Source organism: Leopardus geoffroyi, chromosome B4 (genome assembly GCF_018350155.1).
Source record: "Leopardus geoffroyi isolate Oge1 chromosome B4, O.geoffroyi_Oge1_pat1.0, whole genome shotgun sequence".
NCBI lineage: Eukaryota > Metazoa > Chordata > Mammalia > Carnivora > Felidae > Leopardus > Leopardus geoffroyi.
Genome location: NC_059341.1, coordinates 79,359,486 through 79,385,915, shown reverse-complemented (window position 1 = coordinate 79,385,915; position 26,430 = coordinate 79,359,486). Strand labels below are relative to the sequence as shown.

General features: G+C 42.2%; 1 protein-coding gene across 1 annotated transcript; it reads left to right on the top strand.

Annotated features, from left to right (window-relative positions):
- Positions 1-11,380: 11,380 nt before the first annotated feature.
- On the top strand, positions 11,381-17,193 carry LOC123590111 (keratin, type II cytoskeletal 6A-like). The gene is made up of 9 exons (XM_045462968.1): positions 11,381-11,935; positions 13,206-13,420; positions 13,753-13,813; positions 13,971-14,066; positions 14,189-14,353; positions 14,843-14,968; positions 15,815-16,035; positions 16,256-16,290; positions 16,402-17,193. The coding sequence occupies exons 1-9, from the start codon at positions 11,396-11,398 to the stop codon at positions 16,653-16,655; spliced, it is 1,713 nt and encodes a 570-aa protein (XP_045318924.1). The 5' UTR covers positions 11,381-11,395; the 3' UTR covers positions 16,656-17,193.
- Positions 17,194-26,430: the final 9,237 nt, after the last annotated feature.

The following is a 26,430-nucleotide window of genomic DNA, read 5'->3' as shown; positions in this document are numbered from 1 at the left end:
TCCCACAGAGGTATGGTGTAATACTTGGGATACCACTATACACATACACAGCGATTGGAAAATCAAGTAAATGGATGGCAGATGGTTGGAGCCTGGTTTCTCACTGTTGGTGCAAGTTTACATATAAGCAAAAGTTAAAAAGGTCCTTGTGATATTGAATTGGAACTATAGACATCAACATGAGCTTATGGCTAGTGTAGGATAGATACAGATGGTTTTACATATGGTCACATTTAAATATGTGTGTATACACAGGGAGGGGCTAGAATATATACATCGTTTTTTTGCTCTATCACCTAAGGGCACCTAGAAACAATGACACTCCAGGAGCAGTGAGCATATCTAGCACCCAGATCTTGGTTTCTAATACTGTGACCCAATATTAGTGTGATGGTTAATTTTATGTGTCAACTTGCCTAGGCCACAAGGTAGCCAGTATTTGGGCAAAAATTATTCTGTGTGTTTCTGTCAGGACTTCAGATGAAATTATCATTTACATTGGTCCTTTGTGTAGATTGCCCTCCATATTGTGGGTGGTCCCCACCCAATCCATTGAAGACCTGCAGAGAACAAAAAGCTGACCCTTCCCTAAATAAGCAATTCTCTTGTTTTGATGGCCTTCGAAGTGGGACATTGGCACTTCCTGGCTCTGCAACAGCCTGGCTGCCCTCAGACTTGAACTGGAACACAGCTATGCAGACTTTGGACTTGCCAGCCTCCATAATCACACAAGCCAATGCCTTAAAATAAATTCTTTTTTGTATATATATACATGCATACAAAGGAAATATATATATATATAGTTATTTATTATAAATATTTATATTTATTATAAAGAATTTTTATGTATTAGAAGATTTATCAAAAGTAATTGGCTCACCTGATTATATATCATATATATAAAACTATTTATTTATTATAGATTTATGATATATAATTATTATGTATTTATATGCTATTATATATTGTATATATTATAAATCCATGGATGTTTATATATATATATATATATATATATATATATATATATATATGCATGTATATGTGCATATAAATATATTTTCTTGTCTCCTTGGTTCTTTTTCTTTGGAAAACCCCAAGTAATACAATTAGGAATGAAGAAGTCTTCCTGGAGAAATAACTGATTGTAGGACTGGGGTGGGAAATATACAAGATAACCCTACTGCATCATTCAGGGCCAAATTTAGGAAATAATCAAGAAGCTCACTGAAAGAGTTCCAGTGGCCAAACTGGAACAATTTGTGCCAGTAGGTAGGAAGGAAGGAAGGAAGGAAGGAAGGAAGGAAAGAGGGAGGGACAGAAGAAGGAAAGGAGGGAGGAAGGAAGGGAGGGAGACTGGGTTGTAATACAAAATATAAAATAAATATTCATGAGCCCATACTGATATGAATCAATGATTAGATTTATTAGTGAAGGAAGATAGACTACTCTTATGCAGAAGAATTCCCAATTATTTTCCTACATGGTCCACCCTCCAGCAGGTAGTGAATAACTCCTCCCCTCCCAAGTGGAGACTGGGCATAATAACTTTGTTCCAAAGAGTATGGAGGAGGAAATGGGTGGAGGAAGATGGCGGCCTAGGAAGATGCTGGGCTCACCGCATCCTGCTGATTGCTTAGATTCCACCCACATCTGCCTAATTTACCCAGAAAACCACCAGAAGACTAGCAGAACGCACTCTCCAGAGTAAGCGTAGACGAGAGGCCCACGGAAGAGGGTAGGAAGGGTGGAGAGGCAGTGTGTGCTACACGGACTGGCGGGAAGGAGCCAGGGTGGTGGAGGGGCAGCCAGCCCAACTGCAAGGCAGAGCTCCCAAGTCTGGCTTGCAAAAGCGGAGGGGCCAGACGGAGTGTGTTCTGACAGCCAGTGGGACTTAACATCTGGAATGTTGTAAGTCAACAGCTCTTCTCAGAGAGCAGGAGGGCTAAAGGACAACGGGAGGGAGACTTGTTGAGCCCCGTAGGACAGAGCTCAGCTTGGCGGGGAACAAAGGCGCTGGGAAGTGCCATCTCCCTTGCCCAACCCCCAGCCAAAATCCCAAAGGGAACCAGTTCCCATCACGAACTTGCTTGCACCGCGCAAACACCCAATGCTGTGTTTCTGTGGATACATCCCTCGGATGGGTCTGCCTCCCTCCCGGTGCCACAGGGCCCCTCCCAAAGCGCACCACCAAAGGCAAAGTGAGCTGAGCCTGCCCCTCCTGCCCCTGTGCATCTCGTGGTTCCACCCAGCTAATACTCCAGATCCCATCGAAGCAGCGCCACAAGCCTGGGCAGTGTGCAAGTAGCCCAGACAGAGGCCACACCACTCCACAGTGAGTCCTGCCCCTGGGAGAGGGGAAGATAAGGTACACACCAGTCTGGCTGTGGCCCCAGCGGTGGGCTGGGGGCAGACATCAGGTCTGACTGCGGCCCCGCCCACCAACGCAAGTTACTCCAGACAGCACAGGCAAAGAGCCCTGCAGTTCCCCCGCCACTCCAGGGGCTATCCAAAATGACAAAACAGAAGAATTCTCCTCAAAAGAAACTCCAGGAAGTAGCGACAGCTAATGAACTGATCAAAAATGGTTTAAGCAATATAGCAGAAAGTGAATTTAAAATATTAGTCATAAAATTAATTGCTGGGCTTGAAAAAAGTATAGAGGACAGCAGAGAATCTATTACTACAGAGATCAAGGGACTAAGAAACAGCCAGGAGGAGCTAAAAAATGCTATAAATGAGCTGCAAAATAAAATGGAGGCGACCACAGCTTGGATTGAAGAGGCAGAGGAGAGAAGAGGTGAATTAGAAGATAAAATTATGGAAAAAGAAGAAGCTGAGAAAAAGAGAGATAAAAAAAATCCAGGAGTATGAGGGGAGACTTAGAGAACTAAGTGACATAATTAAACGAAATAATATATGCATAATTGGGATTCCAGAGGAGGAAGAGAGAGGGAAAGGTGCTGAAGGTGTACTTGAAGAAATCATAGCTGAGAACTTCCCTGAACTGGGGAAGGAAAAAGGCATTGAAATCCAAGAGGCACAGAGAACTCCCTTCAGACATAACTTGAATCGATCTTCTGCATGACATATCATAGTGAAACTAGCAAAATACAAGGATAAAGAGAGAATTCTGAAAGCAGCTAGGGATAAACGTGCTCTAACATATAAAGGGAGAATGATAAGACTAGTGACGGATCTCTCTACTGAAACTTGGCAGGCCAGGAAGGAATGGCAAGAAATCTTCAATGAGATGAACAGGAAAAAAAATGCAGCCTAGAATCCTTTATCCAGCAAGTCTGTCATCTAGAATAGAAGGAGAGATAAAGGTCTTCCCAAACAAACAAAAACTGAAGGAATTCATCACCACTAAACCAGCCCTACAAGAGATCTAAGGGGGATCCTGTGAGACAAAGTACCAGAGACATCACTACAAGCATGAAACGTACTGATATCACAATGACTCTAAACCCATCTTTCTATAACACTGAATGTAAATGGACTAAATGCTCCAATCAAAAGACACAGGTTATCAGAATGGATAAAAAAAAACAAGACCCATCTATTTGCTGTCTACAAGAGACTCATTTTAGACCTGAGGACACCTTCAGATTGAAAGTGAGGGGATGGAGAACCATCTATCATGCTACTGGAAGTCAAAAGAAAGCTGGAGTAGCCATACTTATATCAGACAAACTAGACTTTAAATTAAAGGCTGTAACAAGAGATGAAGAAGGGCATTATATAATAATTACAGGGTCTATCCATCAGGAAGAGCTAACAATTATAAATGTCTATGCGCCAAATATAGGAGCCCACAAATATATAAAACAATTACTCACAAACATAAGCAACTTTATTGATAAGAATGTGGTCATTGCAGGGGGCTTTAATACTCCACTTACAATATTGGATAGATCATCTAGACACTTGGTCAATAAAGAAACAAGGGCCCCGAATGATACACTAGATCAGATGGACTTGACAGATATATTTAGAACTCTGCATCCCAAGACAACAGAATATACTTTCTTCTCAAGTGCACATGGAACATCTCCAAGATAGGCCACATACTGGGTCACAAAACAGCCCTTCATAAGTATACAAGAATTGAGATCATACCATGCATACTTTCAGACCACAATGCGATGAAGCTTGAAATCAACCACAGGAAAACATCTGGAAAACCTCCAAAAGCATGGAGGTTAAAGAACACCCTACTAAAGAATGAATGGGTCAACCAGGCAATTAGAGAAGAAATTTAAAAATATGTGGAAACAAATGAAAATGAAAATACAACAATCCAAACGCTTTGGGATGCAGCAAAGGCAGTCCTGAGAGGAAAATACATTGCAATCCAGGCCTATCTCAAGAAACAAGAGAAATCCCAAATACAAACTCTAAGAGCGCACCTAAAGGAAATAGAAGCAGAACAACAAAGACACCCCAAACCCAGCAGAAGAAGAGAAATAATAAAGATCAGAGCAGAAGTAAACAACATAGAATCTAAAAAAACTGTAGAGCAGATCAATGAAACCAAGAGTTGGTTTTTTGAAAAAATAAACAAAATTGATAAACCTCTATCCAGCCTTCTCAAAAAGAAAAGGGAGATGACCCAAATAGATAAAATCATGAATGAAAATGAATTATTACAACCAATCCCTCAAAAATACAAGCAATTACCAGGGAATACTATGAAAAATTATATTCCAACAAAGTGGACAACCTGGAAGAAATGGACAAATTCCTAAACACCCACACACTTCCAAAACTCAAAGAGGAAGAAATAGAAAGCTTGAACAGACCCATAACCAGCAAAGAAATTGAAACAGTTATCAAAAATCTCCCAACAAATAAGAGTCCAGGACCAGATGGCTTCCCAGGGGAATTCTACCAGACATTTAAAGCAGAGATAATACCTATCCTTCTCAAGCTATTCCAAAAAATAGAAAGGGAAGGAAAACTTCCAGACTCATTCTATGAAGCCAGCATTACTTTGATTCCCAAACCAGGCAGAGACCCAGTAAAAAAAGAGAACTACAGGCCAATATCCCTGATGAATATGGATGCAAAAATTCTCAATAAGATACTAGCAAATCAAATTCAACAACATATAAAAGAATTATTCACCGTGATCAAGTGGGATTCATTCCGGGGCTGCAGGGCTGGTTCAACATTCGCAAATCAGTCAATATGATACATCCATCACATTAATAAAAGAAAAGGTGAGAACCATATGATCCTTTCAATCAATGCAGAAAAAGCATTCGACAAAATTCAGCATCCTTTCTTAATAAAAACCCTTGAGAAAGTCGGGATAGAAGGAACATACTTAAACATCATAAAAGCCATTTATGAAAAGCCCACAGCTAATATCATCCTCAATGGGGAAAAACTGAGAGCTTTCTCCCTGAGATCAGGAACAGGACAGGGATGTCCACTGCTGTTGTTTAACATAGTGTTGGAAGTTCTAGCATCAGCAATCAGACAACAAAAGGAAATCAAAGGCATCAAAATTGGCAAAGATAAAGTTAAGCTTTCACTTTTTGCAGATGACATGATATTATACATGGAAAACCCGATAGACTCCACCAAAAGTCTGCTAGAACTGATGCATGAATTCAGCAAAGTCGTAGGATACAAAATCAATGTACAGAAATCAATTGCATTCTTATACACTAATAATGAAGCAACAGAAAGACAAATAAAGAAACTGATCCCATTCACAATTGCACCAAGAAGCATAAAATACCTAGGAATAAACCTAACCAAAGATGTAAAAGATCTGTATGCTGAAAACTATAGAAAGCTTATGAAGGAAATTGAAGAAGATATAAAGAAGTGGAAAAACATTCCATGCTCATGGATTGGAAGAATAAATATTGTTAAAATGTCAATACTACCCAAAGCTATCTACACATTCAATGCAATCCCAATCAAAATTGCACCAGCATTCTTCTCGAATCTAGAACAAGCAATCCTAAAATTTGTATGGAACCACAAAAGGCCCAGAATAGCCAAAGTAATTTTGAAGAACACCAGAGCAGGAGGTATCACAATCCCAGACTTTAGCCTCTACTACAAAGCTGTAATCATCAAGATAGCATGGTATTGGCACAAAAACAGACACATAGACCAATGGAATAGAATAGAAACACCAGAACTAGACCCACAAAAGTATGGCCAACTAATCTTTCACAAAGCAGGAAAGAATATCCAATGGAAAAAAGACAGTCTCTTTAACAAATGATGCTGGGAGAACTGGACAGCAACATGCAGAAGGATGAAACTAGACCACTTTCTTACACCATTCACAAAAACAAACCCAAAATGGATAAAGGACATCTCTTTAGGGGAAAAACCTCTCTGACCTCAGCCGCAGCAATTTCTTACTTGACACATCCCCAAAGGCAAGGGAATTAAAAGCAAAAATGAACTATTGGAACCTCATGAAGATAAAAAGCTTCTGCACAGCAAAGGAAACAATCAACAAAACTAAAAGGCAACCAACGGAATGGGAAAAGATATTTGCAAATGACATATCGGACAAAGGGCTAGTATCCAAAATCTATAAAGAGCTCACCAAACTCCACACCCGAAAAACAAATAATCCAGTGAAGAAATGGGCAGAAAACATGAATAGACACTTCTCTAAAGAAGACATCCGGATGGCCAACAGGCACATGAAAAGATGCTCAACGTCGCTCCTCATCAGGGAAATACAAATCAAAACCACACTCAGATATCACGTCACGCCAGTCAGAGTGGCTAAAATTAACAAACCAGGAGACTATAGATGCTGGAGAGGATATGGAGAAACGGGAACCCTCTTGCACTGCTGGTGGGAATGCAAACTGGTGCAGCTGCTCTGGAAAACAGTGTGAAGGTTCCTCAAAGAATTAAAAATGACCTACCCTATGACCCAGCAGTAGCACTGCTAGGAATTTACCCAAGGGATACAGGAGTACTGATGCATAAGGGCACTTGTACCCCAATGTTTCTAGCAGCACTCTCAACAATAGCTAAATCATGGAAAGAACCTAAATGTTCATGAACTGACAAATTGATAAAGAAATTGTGGTTTATATACACAATGGAATACTACGTGAAATGAGAAAGAAATATGGCCTTTTGTAGCAACGTGGATGAAACTGGAGAGTGTTATGCTAAGTGAAATAAGTCATACAGAGAAGGACAGATTCCATACGTTTTCACTCCTATGTGGATCCTGAGAAACTTAACAGAATACCATGGGGGAGGGGAAGGGAAAAAATGGTTAGAGACGGAGGGAGCCAAAACATAAGAGACTCCTAAAAACTGAGAACAAACTGAGGGTTTATGGGGGGGGTGGGAGGGAGGGGTGGGTGGGTGGGTGATGGGTATTGAGGAGGGCACCTGTTGGGATGAGCACTGGGTGTTGTATGGAAACCAATTTGACAATAAATTTCATATTAAAAAAAACCAAAGAGTATGGAGGAAAAAGGGTAAAAGAATAACTTTATAATAACTTTCCAAAAATCTGACAAACACTCCCTCAGCCAGGTGATCAAGGTTAACAACAATAGTAATAAGACACATCAAAGCATGTACCCTTGATACGATGTGATGAGAATGGAATGTTACCTCTGTGGTCTTCCTCTCAAAATCCTGTAACCCAGTCTTATCTTGAGAAATCATCAGACAAGGCCGAAATCTGAAATTCTGGAAAATATCAGTCCACTGCTCTTGAAATTTTCAAGGTCATCAAAACAAGGAAAACCTGACAACCAGCCTCAGGAAACAAGAGTTAAGGAGACATAATGACTAAACGTAATGTAGTATCCTGGATGAGAGCCTAGAACAGAAAAAAAGAAAAAAAAAAAAAGAACATTGGTAAAAGCTAAAGAAATCCAAATAAACACAACTATTACTAGTATATTCGTATTGGTTCCTTCATTGTGCCAGATGTACCATACTAACATGAGGTATTAATAAGAGAGAAATTGTGTGAGGTCTACAGGACCTCTCTGTAGTACTTTTAGAAACTATTTGTAAATCTAAAACTGTTCTGAAATGAAAAGTTTATGACAAAAACTGCTTAAGGTGTGGGGCTCAAAGTGACAGCTATATTTTTAACTAATACCAAATTTGTAAACAAAATTATACAACAACTAAGGTAGAGAAAGAGAGAGACAGAGACAGAGAGAAATAAATGAAGGACATATGCTAAAACAATATTGGTTATTTCAAGTTGTATTTGTTTTAATTTGTGCACCTTCTCAAAAATTATCCCAAAACAAGAAGAACAAGAAACATAAAACTAAACTCCACCTTCAACCACCAACATGAATCTATCTAAAATCCACTAAAAAAAAAAAAAGGAGCACCTAGGTAGCTTAGTCTGTTGAGCATCTGATTTCTGCTCAGGTCATGATATGGTTTGTGAGTTTGAGCCCCACATGGGTCTTGCTGCAGCCCAGAGCCCACTTTGGATCCCTTGTCCCCTTCTCCCTCTGCCCCTCCCCCTCTTGCACCCTCTCAAAATATATAAACCTTAAAAGAAATGGAAGAATATTCTCACAGACATAGAAAAATGCAAGACAGTTGTTAAGAAACTCAGAGAGAAGATGCCCACAGCTGCAGATCTCAGGGAAGAACACTCAACACCAACAAATCCAAACCAAACAACTCAATAACCACGAAGGAACACCAAACAAAGCCAACACAGGTTTTCCTACGTGCCAGACACTGTTGACTCACTGCACTGCTGCTAAGTCCCTGTAAAGGACACTTCATCAGGTGCACATCCAAGAATCCCTTGTTTGCAACAATCAGAACTGGGTGTGTGGGCTGGAGGCAGGACCCCATTTGTCATGAAGTTTCACAAAACTGTGAAGGCTGGGCTGAATAAGGAATCAGTCCAGGCTTATTGGCAGCATTTTGTTGGTGAAGCAAAGAAAGCAGAGACAAAATTGTGAGCCACTCTGTGGTGACCTTTGTTGGCTTGTCAGAATTAAAGCTTAGAGGAATTATTCACACAGCCCTGTGTCATAATGAGAAATCCTATTAGCCTGGATATGGCCCTGGCCCCCCTCCCAGAATACCTCCTGCAAATGGCAGGGCCAGAAAGGGCTTGCTTCATTCACAGATGAGCACTGGTCAGAAAGGAACCATTCCAGGGCGCCTGGGTGGCTCAGTTGGTTAAGCGTCCAACGTCAGCTCAGGTCATGATCTCACCGTTCATGGGTTCCAGCCCCGTGTTGGGCTCTGTGCTGACAGCTCAGAGCCTGGAGCCTTCTTTGGATTCTCTGATTCAGATTCTGTGTCTCCCCCTCTCTCTCTGCTCCTCCCCTGCTTCTTCTTCTCTCTCTCTCTTCTCTCTCAAAAATAAATTAACACCCATTAAAAAACAAAGGCAGAGATAAAGGAAGCATTCCAGGATCACAATAGGCACCTTCCATTAAATAACACAGGGACAAACAAGAGGCATGTGAAAAACACTCAACAGAAAAAAATTCCAATAGTATATTTCCCAGAATTCGATGAAATAGACACCATGATAAAATCAGAGAACAAATGGGGCAATTGAATGAGATAATAAAGGAGAAAATGAACTGGAGGAGCTCAGAAAAAGAGCCAAGAAACGAGACAAAACCACACTAGAAATGAAGGCCATGCTGAAAGCAGACAGGGAGGTGAAGGCATTGCTGAGTGGGCTGTAATGGACACGGAAAGGGAGGTAGACAGAGGGAAAGAAGAGTTTGCAGGTATGAAACAGCCATCACTGAGCGTTAAAGGAGGACGAGGAGTAAACACATAAGAAATACAACACAGGCGTAACTGAAAAGAGGATATAAAGGTGTATATTATACAAACATGGATATGCATAAAATATATACTTTTTAACAATATGGGCACCCTCTGTACATATACACTCGCCCCAATATCTCTCTCCATCTCTTTCTTCTCTCTCTCTCTCTCTCTCTGTCTCTCTGTCTCTCTCTCTCTCTGTCTCTCTCTCTCTCTCACACACACACACACACACACACACCACATACCCCAGGAAAAACACAGAAACACCCAAATGAAGATACTACAAAGATACACAGGAACTGAGAACACCGCTTGAATCCATATATAGGAATTGGCTGCTTGGGGAATGACCTTGAATGTATATTTTATTCCTTGAACGTCTTCAACATTCTCCTTCAACGTCTAAACATTGAAGCAAGTGTGTAAGTAACAATACTCAATATATGAGTAGGCAGTCTATACATCTACATCTGGAATGTTTAAACAGATAGCACATTAAGTTTCTAGCTTTACCTATCACTTTACAAGATATACAAAGGACACAGTAAGATGTTCAATGAGGCACCATGAACATGCAACTAGAAAAATACAAGGAATGAAACACTGCACCTGCCAAAGAACCCAGTCTCTTTAACAAATAAATTGTATGGAAAAAAATGAAGAAGGATATACTGACTTAAATGATTTAGAAGATATTATCTAAAAGACATTTCACACACAAATAACAGATATAGAGCATACTTGGATCCTGATTCTGACAACCAAAATAAAAAAATAAATAACACCAAGAGGTATATTGAAGACTGAATACATACCTGTTTATGTTAATGAATATATACATTTTTAATATATGAAAATGGTACTTAGGTTATATTTTTAAGTGTCTCTCATTCAGACATAAATACAGAATTATATACAAACGAGACAATATGATCTCTGACATTTGTTTTCCAATAATTTACAGTCATCAAGGAATAGGGTAGGAATATGGAAGCTGTCATGCTGGTTTTGAGATAATGACTTTTATAAAGCTGAGTAATAAGAATATAGGGACCGATTATGTTGTTATGTTACTCCTTTATGTGGGTGAAATTTTACATAAGAGCAAAAGAAAACTCATATTTAACTTCTGTAATAATGAAAAATAATGAGAATGTTACTATGAAGGCATATGAAATAGATTATTTCAGTATCCTATCTCTGCTGGGTACAACACAGGTGGAGAGGAGTGCATTAAATTTCTCATACACGAGCATAACATGCAGAATTTGAGACAGTAACTACTCCTACCTCAGTGAATTGAGAATAGTCACATTATACTGAGATCAAGTCAAAGCTGGAAGACTGGAGATATTTTCCCTGACTAAAGGAAGCCAAAAATGAAATTTTCATTATTTCATACTTTTCTAATAATCCAGATGTGACATTACTGTTTGTAAATGCCCAACCCTTCCCAATCTACAAGTTCACCTTCCAGGATGGAGCCCAGCCCATTTTCACCATATATAAACTGCTGCCGGGAGGCTCATCTCACAGATCTGCTCCTCTCAGCTCTACCCTCCAGCCTCTCACGCTTTCTTCAGCCTTCCCCTCTTCAAGAATCATGTCTAGCAAATCCACCGTGAGAAGCCAAAGCATCAGCTACCGTGGCTTCAGCACCAGCTCAGCCAGAGTCCCAGGGGTCTGCCGCTCTGGCTTCAGCAGTGTCTCTGTGTCCCGCTCCAGGGGCACTGGTGGCCTCGGTGGAGTGTGTGGAGGAGCTGGCTTTGGGAGCAGGAGCCTCTATAGCCTGGGAGGCTCCAAGAGGATCTCCATCGGAGGGGGCAGCTGTGCCATCAGTGGCGGATATGGTGGCCGAGTTGGAGGTGGCTTTGGCTATGGAGGTGGAGCTGCCAGTGGATTTGGTTTTGGTGCCGCAGCTGGTGGTGGCTTTGGGCTCGGTGGTGGAGCTGGTTTTGCTGGTGGCTATGGGGGCTCTGGCTTCCCTGTGTGCCCCCCTGGAGGCATCCAAGAGGTCACCATCAACCAGAACCTCCTCACTCCTCTGAACCTGCAAATCAACCCCACCATCCAGCGGGTGAGGACTGAGGAGCGGGAGCAGATCAAGACCCTCAACAACAAGTTTGCCTCCTTCATCGACAAGGTGAGCCAAGAAGACCTGCCTCCACTGGGCTGTCAGGCTCCCCAGACTAAACAATCAATGAATGTCCTACTGGGGTGAGATTCAGGAGGGAGGGAGAAGGGGACTCAGAGGAGCTCTCCCCTGGGATGTCAGATGGCCTCCATGTTGACAACAGGCAGAAGGTGATGGAAATCACTTGAAACCACTGGGTCTCTTAAATGTCCTTCATCCCAGCCAGGGAACAATACTCAACTTGTGTTATCCATGAAGCAAAATAAGGCAATGAGAGAATAGAATCGGTCAGCTTTACCTGCTGAATATTCTAAGAGATTAAATAATAATTCCAGTGGAAAACTGTTCTAGGGCTCTGGACATGAGGAAAAGGGTGAAAGAATAGAAAAGAAAAGAAAAAAAAGAAAAGAAAAGAAAAAAGAAAAGAAAAGAAAAGAAAAGAAAAGAAAAGAAAAGAAAAGAAAAGAAAAGAAAAGAAAAGAAAAGAAAAGAAAAGAAAGGATTTCTGGCTGGATTAGAAAAAAAAGACTCAGAAATGTTTATATATCATAGAAATACTAAATGTATAGAACTAGAGCATGACCATTAGGGCATTTGTTGTACATGAAAATCATGCACTAAAGCAGAAGTTAATGGAATCCAATCATCAACTGAATTGGATTAAATCATTAGTTTCTGCACATTTAACAATCCCTTAACTGAGGTACAATTTTAAAAAAATAACTTTGTGCAGTGGAATAGGAAAATAATATTTTTAATGTTTGTTTATTTATTTATTTATTCATTCATTCATTCATTCATTCATTCATTTATTTTGAGATAGAGAGAGAGAGCAGGAGAGGGGCAGAACAAGAGGCAGAGAGCCTAGAGCCCAAACAGATTTAGAGCTCAATCTAAAAACAGGGTGGTCATGACCTGAGCCAAAATCAAGAGTCAGACACGTAACTGACTGAGCCATACAGCCACCTGGAGAAATACTATTTTTAACTAGATGTATGGTTGTGATTTTCAATAGAAAGAGAAGAAATGTTGAAAGTCACTGATGCGCTATATAGCTTAGTCAGTGAGAAGACATCATAGGTCTCTGGAAGAATTTCACAGTAGGACTGCTAGGGTGGGAAGTAAATAGGTTTGGGGGTGCAACACTGTCAGCCTGACCCTCTGTACATGCTCCATAATAACCCACCTGGGTGACTACCCAGACATGCCTGGGCACCTGACAAGTAACATCTCTTTCACCTTTGCTCTCTCTGGCAAATAATCATCTTGTCTCTTCCAGGTGCGGTTCCTGGAGCAGAAGAACAAGGTCCTGGACACCAAGTGGACTCTGCTCCAGGAGCAGGGCACCAATACTGTGAGGCAGAATCTGGAGCCCTGGTTTGAGCAGTATATCAACAAGCTCAGGAGACACCTGGAGAGCTTAGAGGGGGAGAATGTCCAACTGAACTCAGAGCTCAAGGACATGCAGGACATGGTGGAGGACTTCAAGAACAAGTGAGTTCAAGGAGAGAAAGGAGTTCAGTTCCCCGAAGTCTTCAAGATTATTGGGTGACCAGGTCAAGATGTGGGCCTGATTCCATAGCAAAACACGTCCATGGAAATGAAAATCGCAATGATTACCTAAAACAAACCCAAAAGACAAAGAGCCACGGAGGTGGATAGGGAGATAAAACAATTTAGGAACCACAAAAAGTCATTTTTGTGGCTCACTGACAGGAAGCTCTTTTTGGGTGTATCTCTCTTGTGGAAAGTTGGGATTCCAGGACACTTTTTCTGTATCATCATTGCCACTGGCTCAATTATGTCTTACCCTCTTCTGTGTCTAGATACGAAGATGAAATCAACAAGCGCACAGCAGCAGAGAATGAATTTGTGACTCTAAAGAAGGTGAGCTGCTGAAGATCAGGGGTTCATGTTCCTTTCTAGAAAGAAAGGACTCTTGGGCCCTGCACACATCCAAGAGGGGAGTAGATGGGGAGACTAAAAGGTGTTCAGACTGGGAAGGAAGGCTCAGCTGACTCCAAGGTGTTGGCTTGTTCTCCAGGATGTGGATGCTGCCTACATGAATAAGGTTGAATTGCAAGCCAAGGTAGATGCTCTCATGGATGAGATCAACTTCACCAGAGCCTTGTATGAAGCAGTAAGCATCTCCACTCCTCTTTTATTTGTTGTGATGGGGCTCTGCCAAGGGTGGAGGATCTTGGGGTGGGGTACGTCTGTAAGGCCAAGGGGAAGATGATCTGATGATCTTATGCTCTGCAGGAACTGGCTCAGATGCAAACCCACATCTCAGACACTTCCGTGGTCCTGTCCATGGACAACAACCGTAACCTGGACCTGGACAGCATCATCGCTGAAGTCAAAGCCCAATATGAGGAGATCGCTCAGAAGAGCCGGGCTGAGGCTGAGTCCTGGTACCAGAGCAAGGTGAGCCTTGAGTTGACAGGTGCCCAGGATTGCCTGTGTCCTCTTCCTAGACACCAGCAAGGCTACACCTTTCGCTGGGAAAGTCTACTGCAAGGAAGCTGATGATTTCTCGCAGGATATGTGACCTGCTCTCATAGAGTAGGCATTCACAGAATTTATGTCCAAGTTCAATTAAGTCAAAGAACCCAAGTGCAGGAAAGTAGCTACATAGATAAGGATCTGGTGATTCTTGCTTTTGTCTTCACTCTGATGCTGACTCACTCAGAAACATAATATAGAACATTGCTGGTCTTCAACTGAACTAGGCAGCCCGCATTCCATTAAAAAGAGGGTCTGTGATCAGTGTACAGTATTCAGTGACTTTGCCACTTCAACTTTCTCTAAAATGCCTTGGTGAGAAGTCACTAGCTCCAGGTGTGTTAAATGCCTGGTTGAGAACTCAAGTCATGAAAGCCTATATGAACCACCTTCTCTCCCTCTGGACTCCAGTATGAGGAGCTGCAGGCCACTGCAGGCAGACTGATGAATGATCTGCGCAACTCCAAGCAGGAGATTACTGAGATCAACCGCATGATCCAGAGGCTGAGATCTGAGATCGACCGTGTCAAGAAGCAGGTATGGTAGGGGCTTCTGGAGAAGATAAGCATCGCTTCCTCACTCAACCACCAGGCAGCCATCAGCCACCATTTGGGAAATGCTGGGAATTGGGGGAAGAGCAAAGAGAGGGGTGCATGCGGCTCCCACCCTCAATGAATTCCCACATGTTAGGACAGATGGATGCCAACCCTACAGATGATACAATCACATGACAGGAACAATTTCAATTAGACTGTAAAAAGATTGTCCAGGGACTTTGGAAAGAGATTATTTAAGGAGAATGATTGGTTTAGGAGTACAAGAAACAAGTGGGGAAAGAAAAGGGGAGTTCCAGAGTGGGGCAAGACTGTTCCAAATCTGTTCAACATTCAATTGAAATAGAGTGTTGAGCAATGACCCAGGATGAAGATCCATTTCCCAAGCATTTTAGAAGCCCTTAGGAGTAAGGAAGACAAGATCTCAGCAGCTAGCAATGAAACTCATACCTTAGGTGCGGATGTTGGTGATTTTGTCTAAGTTAATGGGGCATCCCCATGAGATAATCAGAAAACGTGCTGGTTTAGCTTTGGAGGCAGCACTCAAAACAAATGAATGGGTCCATTTCTTCCAAGTATGCTGGTATTTGGTCCAACATAAGGTCTCCCACCCACCCCTCATGGAGGGTGGTTTAAAAACGGCACAGGTGTTCTCAAGTGGCTCCCAGTCTGGGTAAGTTGTGCAGAACAGAAAAAGACTGGAAAACATGTGGTAGAAGTCCCTTTCTATGGTATCTGGTATCTGGAACTGTTCCTCACTAGAAAGAAGTATGGCTACCCTCCTGGAGAACTACATTACGAGTTCCTTCTGCCTATCTTCTTGCTCTAGTGTGCCAACCTGCAGTCCGCTATTGCTGATGCTGAACAGCGTGGGGAGATGGCCCTCAAGGATGCCAAGAACAAGCTGGCTGATCTGGAGGATGCTCTGCAGAAGGCCAAGCAGGACATCGCCCAGCTGCTGAAGGAGTACCAGGAGCAGATTAATGGCAAACTGGCCCTGGACTTGGAGATTGCCACCTACAGGAAGCTACTGGAGGGTGAGGAGTCCAGGTGGGTAACTCACACAAGCTCCTCAAACCTCTGAATACATGTCCATGATGTCTGGCCATGAGCACAAGTTGAAGGCATTCTAGTTATGGCCACAATCATGACTCTCAGAGAATCTTAAAAGGCAGTTTGCTCATGGGTTATCCTCACATCGAGGCTTCCCACTCTGGTCCAGTGGTGGCTGTCTGAGGTCTCACGGTCCCTGTGTTTTCTCCCTTCCTAGGCTGAGTGGGGAAGGTGTTGGACAAGTCAACATCTGTAAGTACTTTGCTTGCCCCTCTCCCTTGCCCTTAGCTCTTCTGACGAGACTCAGACTGGCAGAATGAGCTCACTGTGTCCTATGTGTCCTTGTCTCCCTCCCCTTCACAGCTGTGGTGCAGTCCACCGTCTCCGGAGGCTATGGCAGCGCTGGCGGCTATGGCAGTGCCAGCGGTGTGGGCAGTGGCTCAGGCCTGGGCGGAGGCAGCGGCTACTCCTATGGCAGCGGCCACAGCCTGGGAGCTGGCTTCAGTTCCAGCAGCGGCAGAGGCATTGGGGGTGGCTTCAGCTCCTCTGGGGGCAGCAGTTCCACCATCAAATACACCACCACCTCATCCTCCAGCAGGAAGAGCTACAAGCACTAAGTCCTGCCATCAGCTCTTGGCCCCACGTTGTCCCATCTACAACTGGATTGCCCTCTCTCAGGCTGCTTCTCCTCTCCCGTCTCTGATTTCTCTTACTCTCTGAGCAGAACCTGCTGAGTGCCTTCATTTCTCATCATTGCCTATACCTGGTCCACCTAAGTTTCCATTGCTCAGCATAGAAATTCAACCTCTGATTTATACCTTAATACAACCACAACTGGGGCCTCACTTTGTTACCAAAACATTACTCTTGCCTCTTTGTTCCATTAGTAAGCTGAGCATTAGTAGGATATTACCTCTGCTCACTTTCAATACAGAAACCTGCCTGGGTCCTACTCCTGAACAGTGCACTTTCTCCTTGTTTCCATGCACCCATGAATTCTCCCATATTCTCTGTTTTGGGCACCTCCTCTCTTGTAGTGGTTGTGAAAGCACAAGTGACTAGTTCTACAGTGCAGAAATCTGTATCTCTCTGACATTCCCTCTGCTCCTTGCTCTCTTCTAATTGCTAAATAAAACAAATTTATTGTATAATTTATCATTTTGTTGTCTTGATTTGTCATCAGTTGTTCTTGAGCTCTTTCAGTGGACAAATGTATATTCATGTATTAAAGATTTTCCCAAAACTGGTGGCGCCTGGGTAGCTCCTTCAGTTGAGCATCCCACTCTTGATTTCAGCTCAGGTCATGATCTCACAGTTCATGAGATTGAGCCCTGTGTCAGTCTCTAAAGTGACAGCATGGAGCCTGTTTGGGATTCTCTCTCTCCTCTCTCTCTGTTCCTTCCCCACTTGTGCATACATACTCTCAAAATAAGTAAATAAACTTTAAAAAATAAAAATAATAATAATAAAGACTCCCAATCTCCAAGTACTTCACTCTCTTCCTTGAGAGAGGTGCAAAATCCTATAGTTTGGCATCCTGACACTCAGATTTTCTTTCTAGATAAGATTACATTTAAATGTTTGGTAAGTAGAATGGGAAGAATTTGGTCCACCATCATTGTATACTCAGCTTTTTATTGCCTGTACCAGAGAGTAGTGGCTTAGTCTCACTTCCTTCATCTCTAAGACCACTTTACTACATGGGCTGGAGATGAACTCTAAATTCTCAGTTGGGGAAATATATTTCTGGCTGATCAGAGCCAAAGAACATTCAACAAGGGATAAGATATTTGATTTTTAGCTTGAAATTAGCTTCATAACCAAGAAACTTGCCTTACAAGGTGTATCAAGACAAATTAAAGTGTACATACTTCCAAAGTGCAATGATACTTCTAGAAATGTATTCCAAGGAAACAGCACAAATGTCAGAAATTGTATGCACTTGGATGTGAATCCAAACAATCTTCACAACATGGAAAAACTGAAAATACTACAGGTTCTCCAATTAAGAATCCAAAGACTCAGGCATAAAACTCACACGCTTATTTCTTGAGGTGTAAAGGTAAAACAAGAATAGAAATTCCCAGGTTGTCACATCCTAAGACTCTCACGGAAATGGATGAAGCTGAGTCCTTGGTGCTTGGAAGAGATGCTTCCACATCTCCCCTCTGGTATGCCATGGCCAAGTTTGACTTCTATGAATGGGAAATGAAAACTCAGGATATGGTGCAAGGTTCATCCTTCAACTTGTTCTGCCCTTGGCCACATCAGTCCCTGTTTCTTTGTGAGTGATCATTATCTTCCTGGCTACCAAGCTGTCACATCACAAGAGAAAATTTCTTCACTTCAATAATACATATAGGGTGCTTCTGGATCCTTTTGTATAAGTATCTCCTGTGTTCTCCTCTGAGTGTTCCCCCAGCAACATGGGCAACCCTAACATTGACACCTACTCATCCTCTGACTGAACTTCCCAACAACAGATAAAGTGATGACTGGGTTTCAAAATCTAAGCCCATTTAACTTTCATCTTATCATGCACCCATGAGGAATAATGGAAAGGAAACAACTAACCTGGAAAATTGTATAGGATAAGCATCTAACAGAACATCTTGCAAAAACAGTATATATACATGGATTTATTTAAAATCTTACTGTACAGGTGATGATAACAAAGTGGCAGACTGGAAACCCCAATCTCTCCTTCTGCCCAGAAACATCAAAAAACAACCAGAAAATATCTGAGTAAACTCCGTAGGAGCTCTAGGAAACAGTCAAAAATTTACAACAGCCAAACAAATGCCCAATCAAGAATATGCACCTTCAAAATTATAGCAAAGTTTTTTAACATTTTTCTTAGCACTTGCCCTACACTCTACCTGTTTCAATTTTGGTCTTGAGTAGGCAGTAGCCTGTTCCTGAATTCTTTCTCAACCCCACTCCTACCCTTCAACCCTCTGCTTACTTCCCACCCTCTGCCTCTAGCCCCATCAGCACATATGCCTTGAACCTGACAGAGCAGCTGTAGACCCTATGCAAGACCCTGCACAAGTCTCTTCAAACATGACTGGAGGATTTCTGAAGAACTAAGGCAAGGTTCTTTTCTTTGTTTCACATAAATCCAAATGTAGATAAGAGAAGCAAGAGACATAGCAAGGAAAAACTGCAAGACTATAACCCACAGAGACCTGGAGTAAGAGATTATAGGAGGAAACACACAATGGACCATCTAACAATCTGATGTCTAGCGACTAAGCTGGAATGAAATTCTTTGGAAAATTAGGACAAATTTCCCAAAGTAGCTCTGTGTGTGAGAGAATTTAGCAAGTCATACATGTATCCAGGAAGACACATGCTCAGAAAAGTCTTGAGAAGATTTTAGGTATTCACCTCGTGTTGATTTCTAGGTTCAGAGTAAGCCTAGCTAAGTGGTAAAGGAGTGTCCCATCTCAGCGACAATAGGCAAACATCAAGAGATGAGGTTTTCTCAGTTTTGTTATTTTGGTTTTTTTATTGTTGTTATTTGTTTCAGCTCCTGGAACACAAAATATTATCTGTCAAAACAATAGCTGAACACAAGCTAAAGAAGCAGCCTGATGTTGAAGTTCTATTATGTGCCAGGCACTGTTGACTCACTTATCATAAGTAAGTCAATGTGAAGGATAAGTCATCAGGTGCAAATCCAAGAATCCCTTGTTTGCAACAGTCAGAACTAAGAGTGTGACCTGAGGCAGGAAACTTCAAGAAGCCTTGAAGGTAGAACTGAATAAAAAAATCAAAGACAAGGGGCACATGGGTGGCTCAGTTGGTTGAGCGTCCAACTTCGGCTCAGGTCATGATTTCATAGTTCATAAGTTTGAGCCCACATTGGGCTTAATGCTGTCAGCCTGTCAGCACAGAGCCTGCTTTGGATCCTCTGTCCTTTTCTCTCTGCCCCTCCCTCACTTGCACTCCACCGAAAATAAATAAATTTTTTTAAATGTTTTATTTATTTTTGAGACAGAGAGAGACAGAACATGAGAAGGGGAGGGGCAGAGAGAGAGGGAGACACGGAATCCAAAGCAGGCTCCAGGCTCTGAGCTGTCAGCACAGAGCCTGACACAGGGCTTGAGCCCACAAACCACAAGATCATGACCTGAGCCGAAGTCAGACGCCCAAATGACTGAGCCACCCAGGCGCCACAAATAAATATTTTGTTAAAAAAAATCAAAGACAAGGCCTACTGACAGCATTTTGTTGGTGGGGAAAAAAAAGTAGAGAGACTGGGAACAAGCCACTCTGAGGTTGTTGGGTAGGGTGTTTTAAGGAGTAAGAATTATTCATCCAATCTGTTAGCCTACATATTGCCCACCCCATTCCCCCAGAATACTTTCTATAAACGACTGGTCAAGAAAGAGTTCATCTTATTCATGGATGAGCTGTAGTCAAAAAGGGACCATTCTAGGACCCCAAAAAAGATAATACATATTCAAAAATGAAATGAATATGGAAAACAAAAGGCAAATAATGATCACTTATCAGAACAAAGTCACTATAAAATGTTGCCAAAATTAATAAAATAAACCCTTTTTAAAATTTGAGAATAAAAGCCATATAATGAGAGGATAAGAACTAAAACATTACTTATAGAAGTCAGATGTGGGATACCTGGGTGGCTCAGTTAGTTGAGCATCCTACTTTTGATTTCAGCTCAGGTCACGATCTCAGTCATGAGATTGAGCCCTGTGACAGCTCCATGCTGAGCATGGAGCCTGCTTGAGATTCTCTCTCTCTCTCTCTCTCTCTCTCTCTCTCTCTCTCTCTTTCCCTCTGGTTCTCTTCCCCACTCATGTTCTCTCTCCCTCTCTCTCTTTCTCTCTCCCTCCCTCTCTCTCTCTCAAATTAAAAAAAAAAAAGAAGTCAGATATGAGACAGAGAGAAAAATAAAACCACAATGCAAATGAAGTCCAAATTAATATCAGTACAAAAGGCAATAGGTGTGCTAAATGCACCATAAAGAACAAATGGGAGAATATTGAGAAAACAGAATAGCATGAACTGAGGGGTCAAAGACAGTTAAAGGAGAGTCAAGGATGTACAACAAAGGATATACAAATAAAGAAGCCAAGCAGGTCCAACACAAACATAATTGGAACACCCAAAGGAAGTGTGTACACACACACACACACACATGCACGCACGCACACAGTCCCTCCAAAGCACAGAAATATCTTCAGTTACATGGCAGGGGACTTGTCTTGAGCATTTCTTTTTTTCTTTTTTCTTTTTTTTCTTTTTCAATTTCTAAATGGTTTTCAAGTTGGACTTTTTTAAATTTTCCTTAGTTAACATACAGTGAAATATTGCTTTCAGAAGTAGACTTCAGTGATTCGTCACTTACATACAACACCCAGTGCTCATTATAACACGCTCTCTTTTTAATATCCATCACTCATCTAGCCCATCCCTCACCCACATCTCTCCTTCAACCTTCAGTTTGTTCTCTATCATTAAAAGTCTCTTGTGGCTTTTCTTCTCTCCTCTTTTATTCCCCCTTCCCTCACGTTCATCAGGTCTGTTTCTTAAATTCCACATATGAGTGAAACCATATGGTATTTGTACAGTGGCTGCTGGAAGCCACTTCATGTTCCTCCTCCTCTCAACTCCACCCTCCAGCCTCTCACACTTTCTTCAGCCTTCTCTTCAGGATCCATGTCAAGCCAAATGAGAAAAAATATATGAGGTGCACAAATATTTATAATCTATTAAAAATAAACTTATTCTAGAAGCAGGCATTGGCTATCTATCAAGAATTTTTTAAAAGAGGGGCATCTGGGTGGTTCAGTTGGTTAAGCATCCAACTTCAGCTCAGGTCATAATCTAACAGTTCATGAGTTTGAGTCCCGCATCAAGCTCTCTGTTAACAGCTCAGAACCTGCTTCAGATCCTCTGACCCCCTCTCTCTCTGCACCTACACTGCTCTCTCTCTCTCTCTCTCTCTCTCTCTCTCAAAAATAAATAAACATTTAAATAAAAAAGAATGTTTTAAAAGGGATAGTTGCAGTAAATGGAAGTTTAGATTAGAATTGAATCATTAGGTAACATTCAACATCCCTCTACTGACATCTTTGTAAAATAGAAGCTTTGAACAGTGTATCAGATAAAAACTATTTTAAATTATATTTGGGATTCTGCTTGTCAAGAGAAGGAGAAGAAGTGATGGGCATGGTAACTTTTAGGGAAGGAACATCTCAAAAGCCTGTTGGGGGAATTTTATCAGTGAGATCTGTGGGTTGAGAAGGAAAAAGATTGGAGGGGAACATACTTCCCAAACTGAGCCTCTCTTAGTAGAGAGCAAACTGAGCATTGCCTTAGTAGCCCAATACCATGGAGACCACCCTGGCCTGTTTGGAAATAGTATTGGTCTAAAAGAAATAATTATACTGAGAATTGTAAAGGAACAAAGGGAAGGAAAGTCTGGCCATAAGAGTTAAGAAAAGATGCTGAAAATCTGCTCATGATTCAAGAAAAGAGGGAGGAAGGAAACAAGAGAACAGTTCTCCCCAAAGTATATGTAGTTCTGAGGTAGGAGGAGGGCAAGGTTTCAATAGTCTCATGGAAAGTTCACTTTTTCAATGTACCATATTTGTAATGTGCAAATTTGGTCATGCCAAACACAGCTGTCTGTGGTCCAGATTTGACTTTGGAGATAACACTCAAAAACAACAACAAACTCAGTTATCCATTTCTTCTAATGTGTGGACTATAGGGTTCTGCATCAGTCACCACCCACATTCTCATGCAGGTGGTGAATACAAAATGTGTAGGACTTTGATAACAGGCTCAGAGACTTGAAAAAGTAAGCAGATAGTCAAACATCTAGACAGGAAGATTCAGAGTTCCCTCTCCATCAATTCTACACCCTAGGACTCTTCCTCACTAGTCTTCCCCAGAAGTCCAGATTGGAAGTTCATTCTGTCTATTCACCTTCCAGTGTACCAGCCTGAAGCCCACCATTTCTGATAGTGAGAAACATGGAAAGATGGCCCTCAAGGATGCTAAGAACAAGCTGACTGATGCAGAAGGCCAAGCAGACACGGCCCGGCTGCTGAAGGTGTACCAGGAGATGAATGTCAAACTGGCCCTGGATGTGGAGATTGACACTTACACGAAGCTGCTGGAGGGCAGGGAGTCCAGGTGAGTAACTCACACAAGCTCCTCAAACATCTGGATGCATGTCCGGGATATCTGGCCATGAGCACAAGTTGAAAGCACTCTAGTTATGGCCACAGTACTACTCTCAGAGAATCATTTAAAAGGTAATTTCTCCATGGGTTATCCTCACATCAAGGCTTCCCACTTTGGCCCAGTGGTGGCTGTCTGAGGTCTCATGATCTGTGTGTTTTCTCCCTCCCTACGCTGAATGCGGAAGGTGTTGGACAAGTCAACATCTGTAAGTAACTTTGCCTCCCCTTCTTGCCCTTGCACTCTTCTGACAGGACTCAGGCTGGCAGAATGAACTCACTGTGTCTTGTGTGTCCTTGTCCCCCTTCCCTTCACAACAGTGGTGGAGTCAACCATCTCTGGTGGCCATGGCAGTGCCGGCAGTGTGGGCAATAGCTTAGGCCTGGGTGGAGACAGTGGCTACTCCTATGGCTTGGCTATATGCTAAATAAAATGCAAGAAAAACTTCCACAAGAAAAACAATAACCAATGCTGTTCTAATAATATTTTGCTAATTTGAAGCCATGGCAGAGACCCATCCCCCTGGGTCATGAATCAAATGGCAGTCTAGCCTTATTCCATGGTTGTCCACAGGTGGGCAATGGTCTGGCTGCTGAACATGTTGTTAGGCTGAAGTTTTGTAACTGGGGGAGGCTTCTGAATATCAGTTACCTCCCTACCACTCTATTATGCAGCTCTAGAGTTTGAGGACAAGGACATGGTGGAAGAAAAGCTTAGGAATTGCCATGCTACACTTCCTGCAAAATCCCAAAAGCTGACAGGGAAACTTCCCAATGAGCCAGGCTCAGACTCTGGTTCTCCCTCCCCACGTGAGAAGTTCCGGGACAGCAGTTACCTACAGGCCTCCTTCACACCCTTGAGTAAAGACCAGATGAGTCCCCGGTTCTATAGAGGCCAACTATATGCTAGCAGGCATTGTTATTCCAGTCGCCTATGAGTGGGCCACGTAGACAAAATACGCAATATACAGTTAAATTTTAATTTCACGTAAACCACATAAAAAATTTAGTATAGGGTGGCTGAGTCGATTGAACTTCTGACTCTTGATTTCAGCTCAGGTCATGATCTCATGGTTTGTGAGACTGAGCCCTGCATCGGGCCCTGTGCTGACAGCCTGCTTGGGATTCTCTCTCCCCTCCCTCTCTCTCTCTCTGCCCCTCTCCTGCTCATGTGTTCACTCACGCTCTGTCTCAAAATAAATAAAATAAACGTTAAAAAAATGTTATAATTATGTCTCAAATATTACATGGAACATACTTATGCTAAAAAATTGTTTGTCATTTATTTAAAATTCAAATTGAACTGCACATCATGTGTTTTTATTTGCTAAATCTGGCAACCTTACCTGTGAAGTAGATCTGTCATTATTGAACTATAGACAAGGGCACTCACTAGTGGATGGGTTGCTGTTCTGAATTTCTACTGTAAAAGGGCAGACAGTAGGCGAGAACCAAACTTAAGGCCTTTCCCTCCACCCTACCCTCTCCTTGCCACCTCAGGCTTGGGCTCCAGGCTGCAACTACCCATCTGCCCCTGTAATCAGCTCAAGTAACTTCGGACCCTCCCTGGGCTTTCTCACAGTTTTTGCAATTGTCATTGGTAGTTCTTAGTATCCATGCCTTCCATGTGTTTCTATAATTTCTTAGCATTGATCCTGAGGGAGAGAGACAAACCAGGACCAGCTGGTTGGCCATCTTAGCAGGAACTTGAGTCATGAATTGTTTTTAAAGGACACTGCGTTTATTTATTATGTATATGATTTATTAAAAGATGCTAACACGGAGGGCACCTGGGTGGCCCCAGTTGGTTAAACATCTGACTCTTGATTTTAGCTTAGGTCACGATCTCATGGTTTATGAGATCGAGCTCCGCATCGGGCTCTGTGCTGACAGCACAGAGCCTGCTTCAGATTCTCTTTCCTCCTCTCTCTGCCTCTCCCCCCACTCTCTCTCTGTCTCTCAAAATAAATAAAACACATTAAAAAAAGATGTTAACGTGGAAAAAAGGATGAAAGCAAGTAAGTTAAAATAATAATAGTGATCGACTCTAAAAAGTGGGAATTTGGTAATTGCTCTTTTCCTTTTTGTACTTTTCTGCTACATGAAGATAAACATCCTCATTCCCACTCACGCATATTTTTTAAATAAAGTAAAAATTAAATTTTACTTTATTTAAAAGTGAAAAATACCATTTTTATTAGATGCTGAATTCATACATTTTCTCTTCTGGTCATTGGTCTCTTTGTATGACCACACCACTGTAATTACTAACGCTTCCTATTCCATGATGCTTTCTAACCCAGCAATTTCTACTCTTTGTGTATTGTTTGTTTTTAATGTTTTCTGGTTATTCTTGAGCATTTTGTTTTATTGTAACTGTTACTGTCAGGTAGCCCTAGGTACCTCCGAGTTTTTGTGATAAATGAGAACCCTTTCTTTTCTGTCATATTTTCTAATTACTGAAAGGCAGTGCATGAGAATTACTGATTTCTGTACCCACTTACATCACTAAACTTTATCCTGGTTATAGTGATGAGGTTAAATGAATAAGAAGTAGAACCAGCATCCAAGGACCGACCTGCCCCCTTTCAGAACCTGTCTCTTCGCTGGTGTTAGGGAGGTACGTGCAGTCTTGCCCAGGACTCCAGCTCCATCAGTTCCCCCTCTGGCCACAGGGACAGGTGCAGGAAAGGAGGAACCGACCTGGCATTCCCCCACCACTCCAGTCCTTCCTTGCTTTGCTCGCCCTCTGGCGGGGGTGCCACTACACTGGGGTGTTGCCTCACCTAGTTGGGGCATCTGTCCCCATCTACCATATGATGACATCAGCTGGTGACATACACGCTGAGGGCAAACACCAAGCAGTGCTGCCCTTGAGCTTGAGAATCCCTGCCCACACTGGAAGGAAGAGGAATGACTGCTTTTGCCCAAGCTGGCAAGCTTACTGGTCTCTCCTCCCCCAGCTCTGGACTCCATCCAAGCTTTATTTTGCCTTGCCTTTTCCTGAGAGCCCTTACGAGTCTCTAAAGCATTATGTCCTCTACTCAGACTTTTCATTCATTCTTTAGTGATGAGGGAGTGATGACTGGAATGTGACTGTCTTTAGCCAGTGCTACCCTTGCCTCAGAAAGTGTCTTCCAAACCGTATATATGTCCCATGTGACTCAGC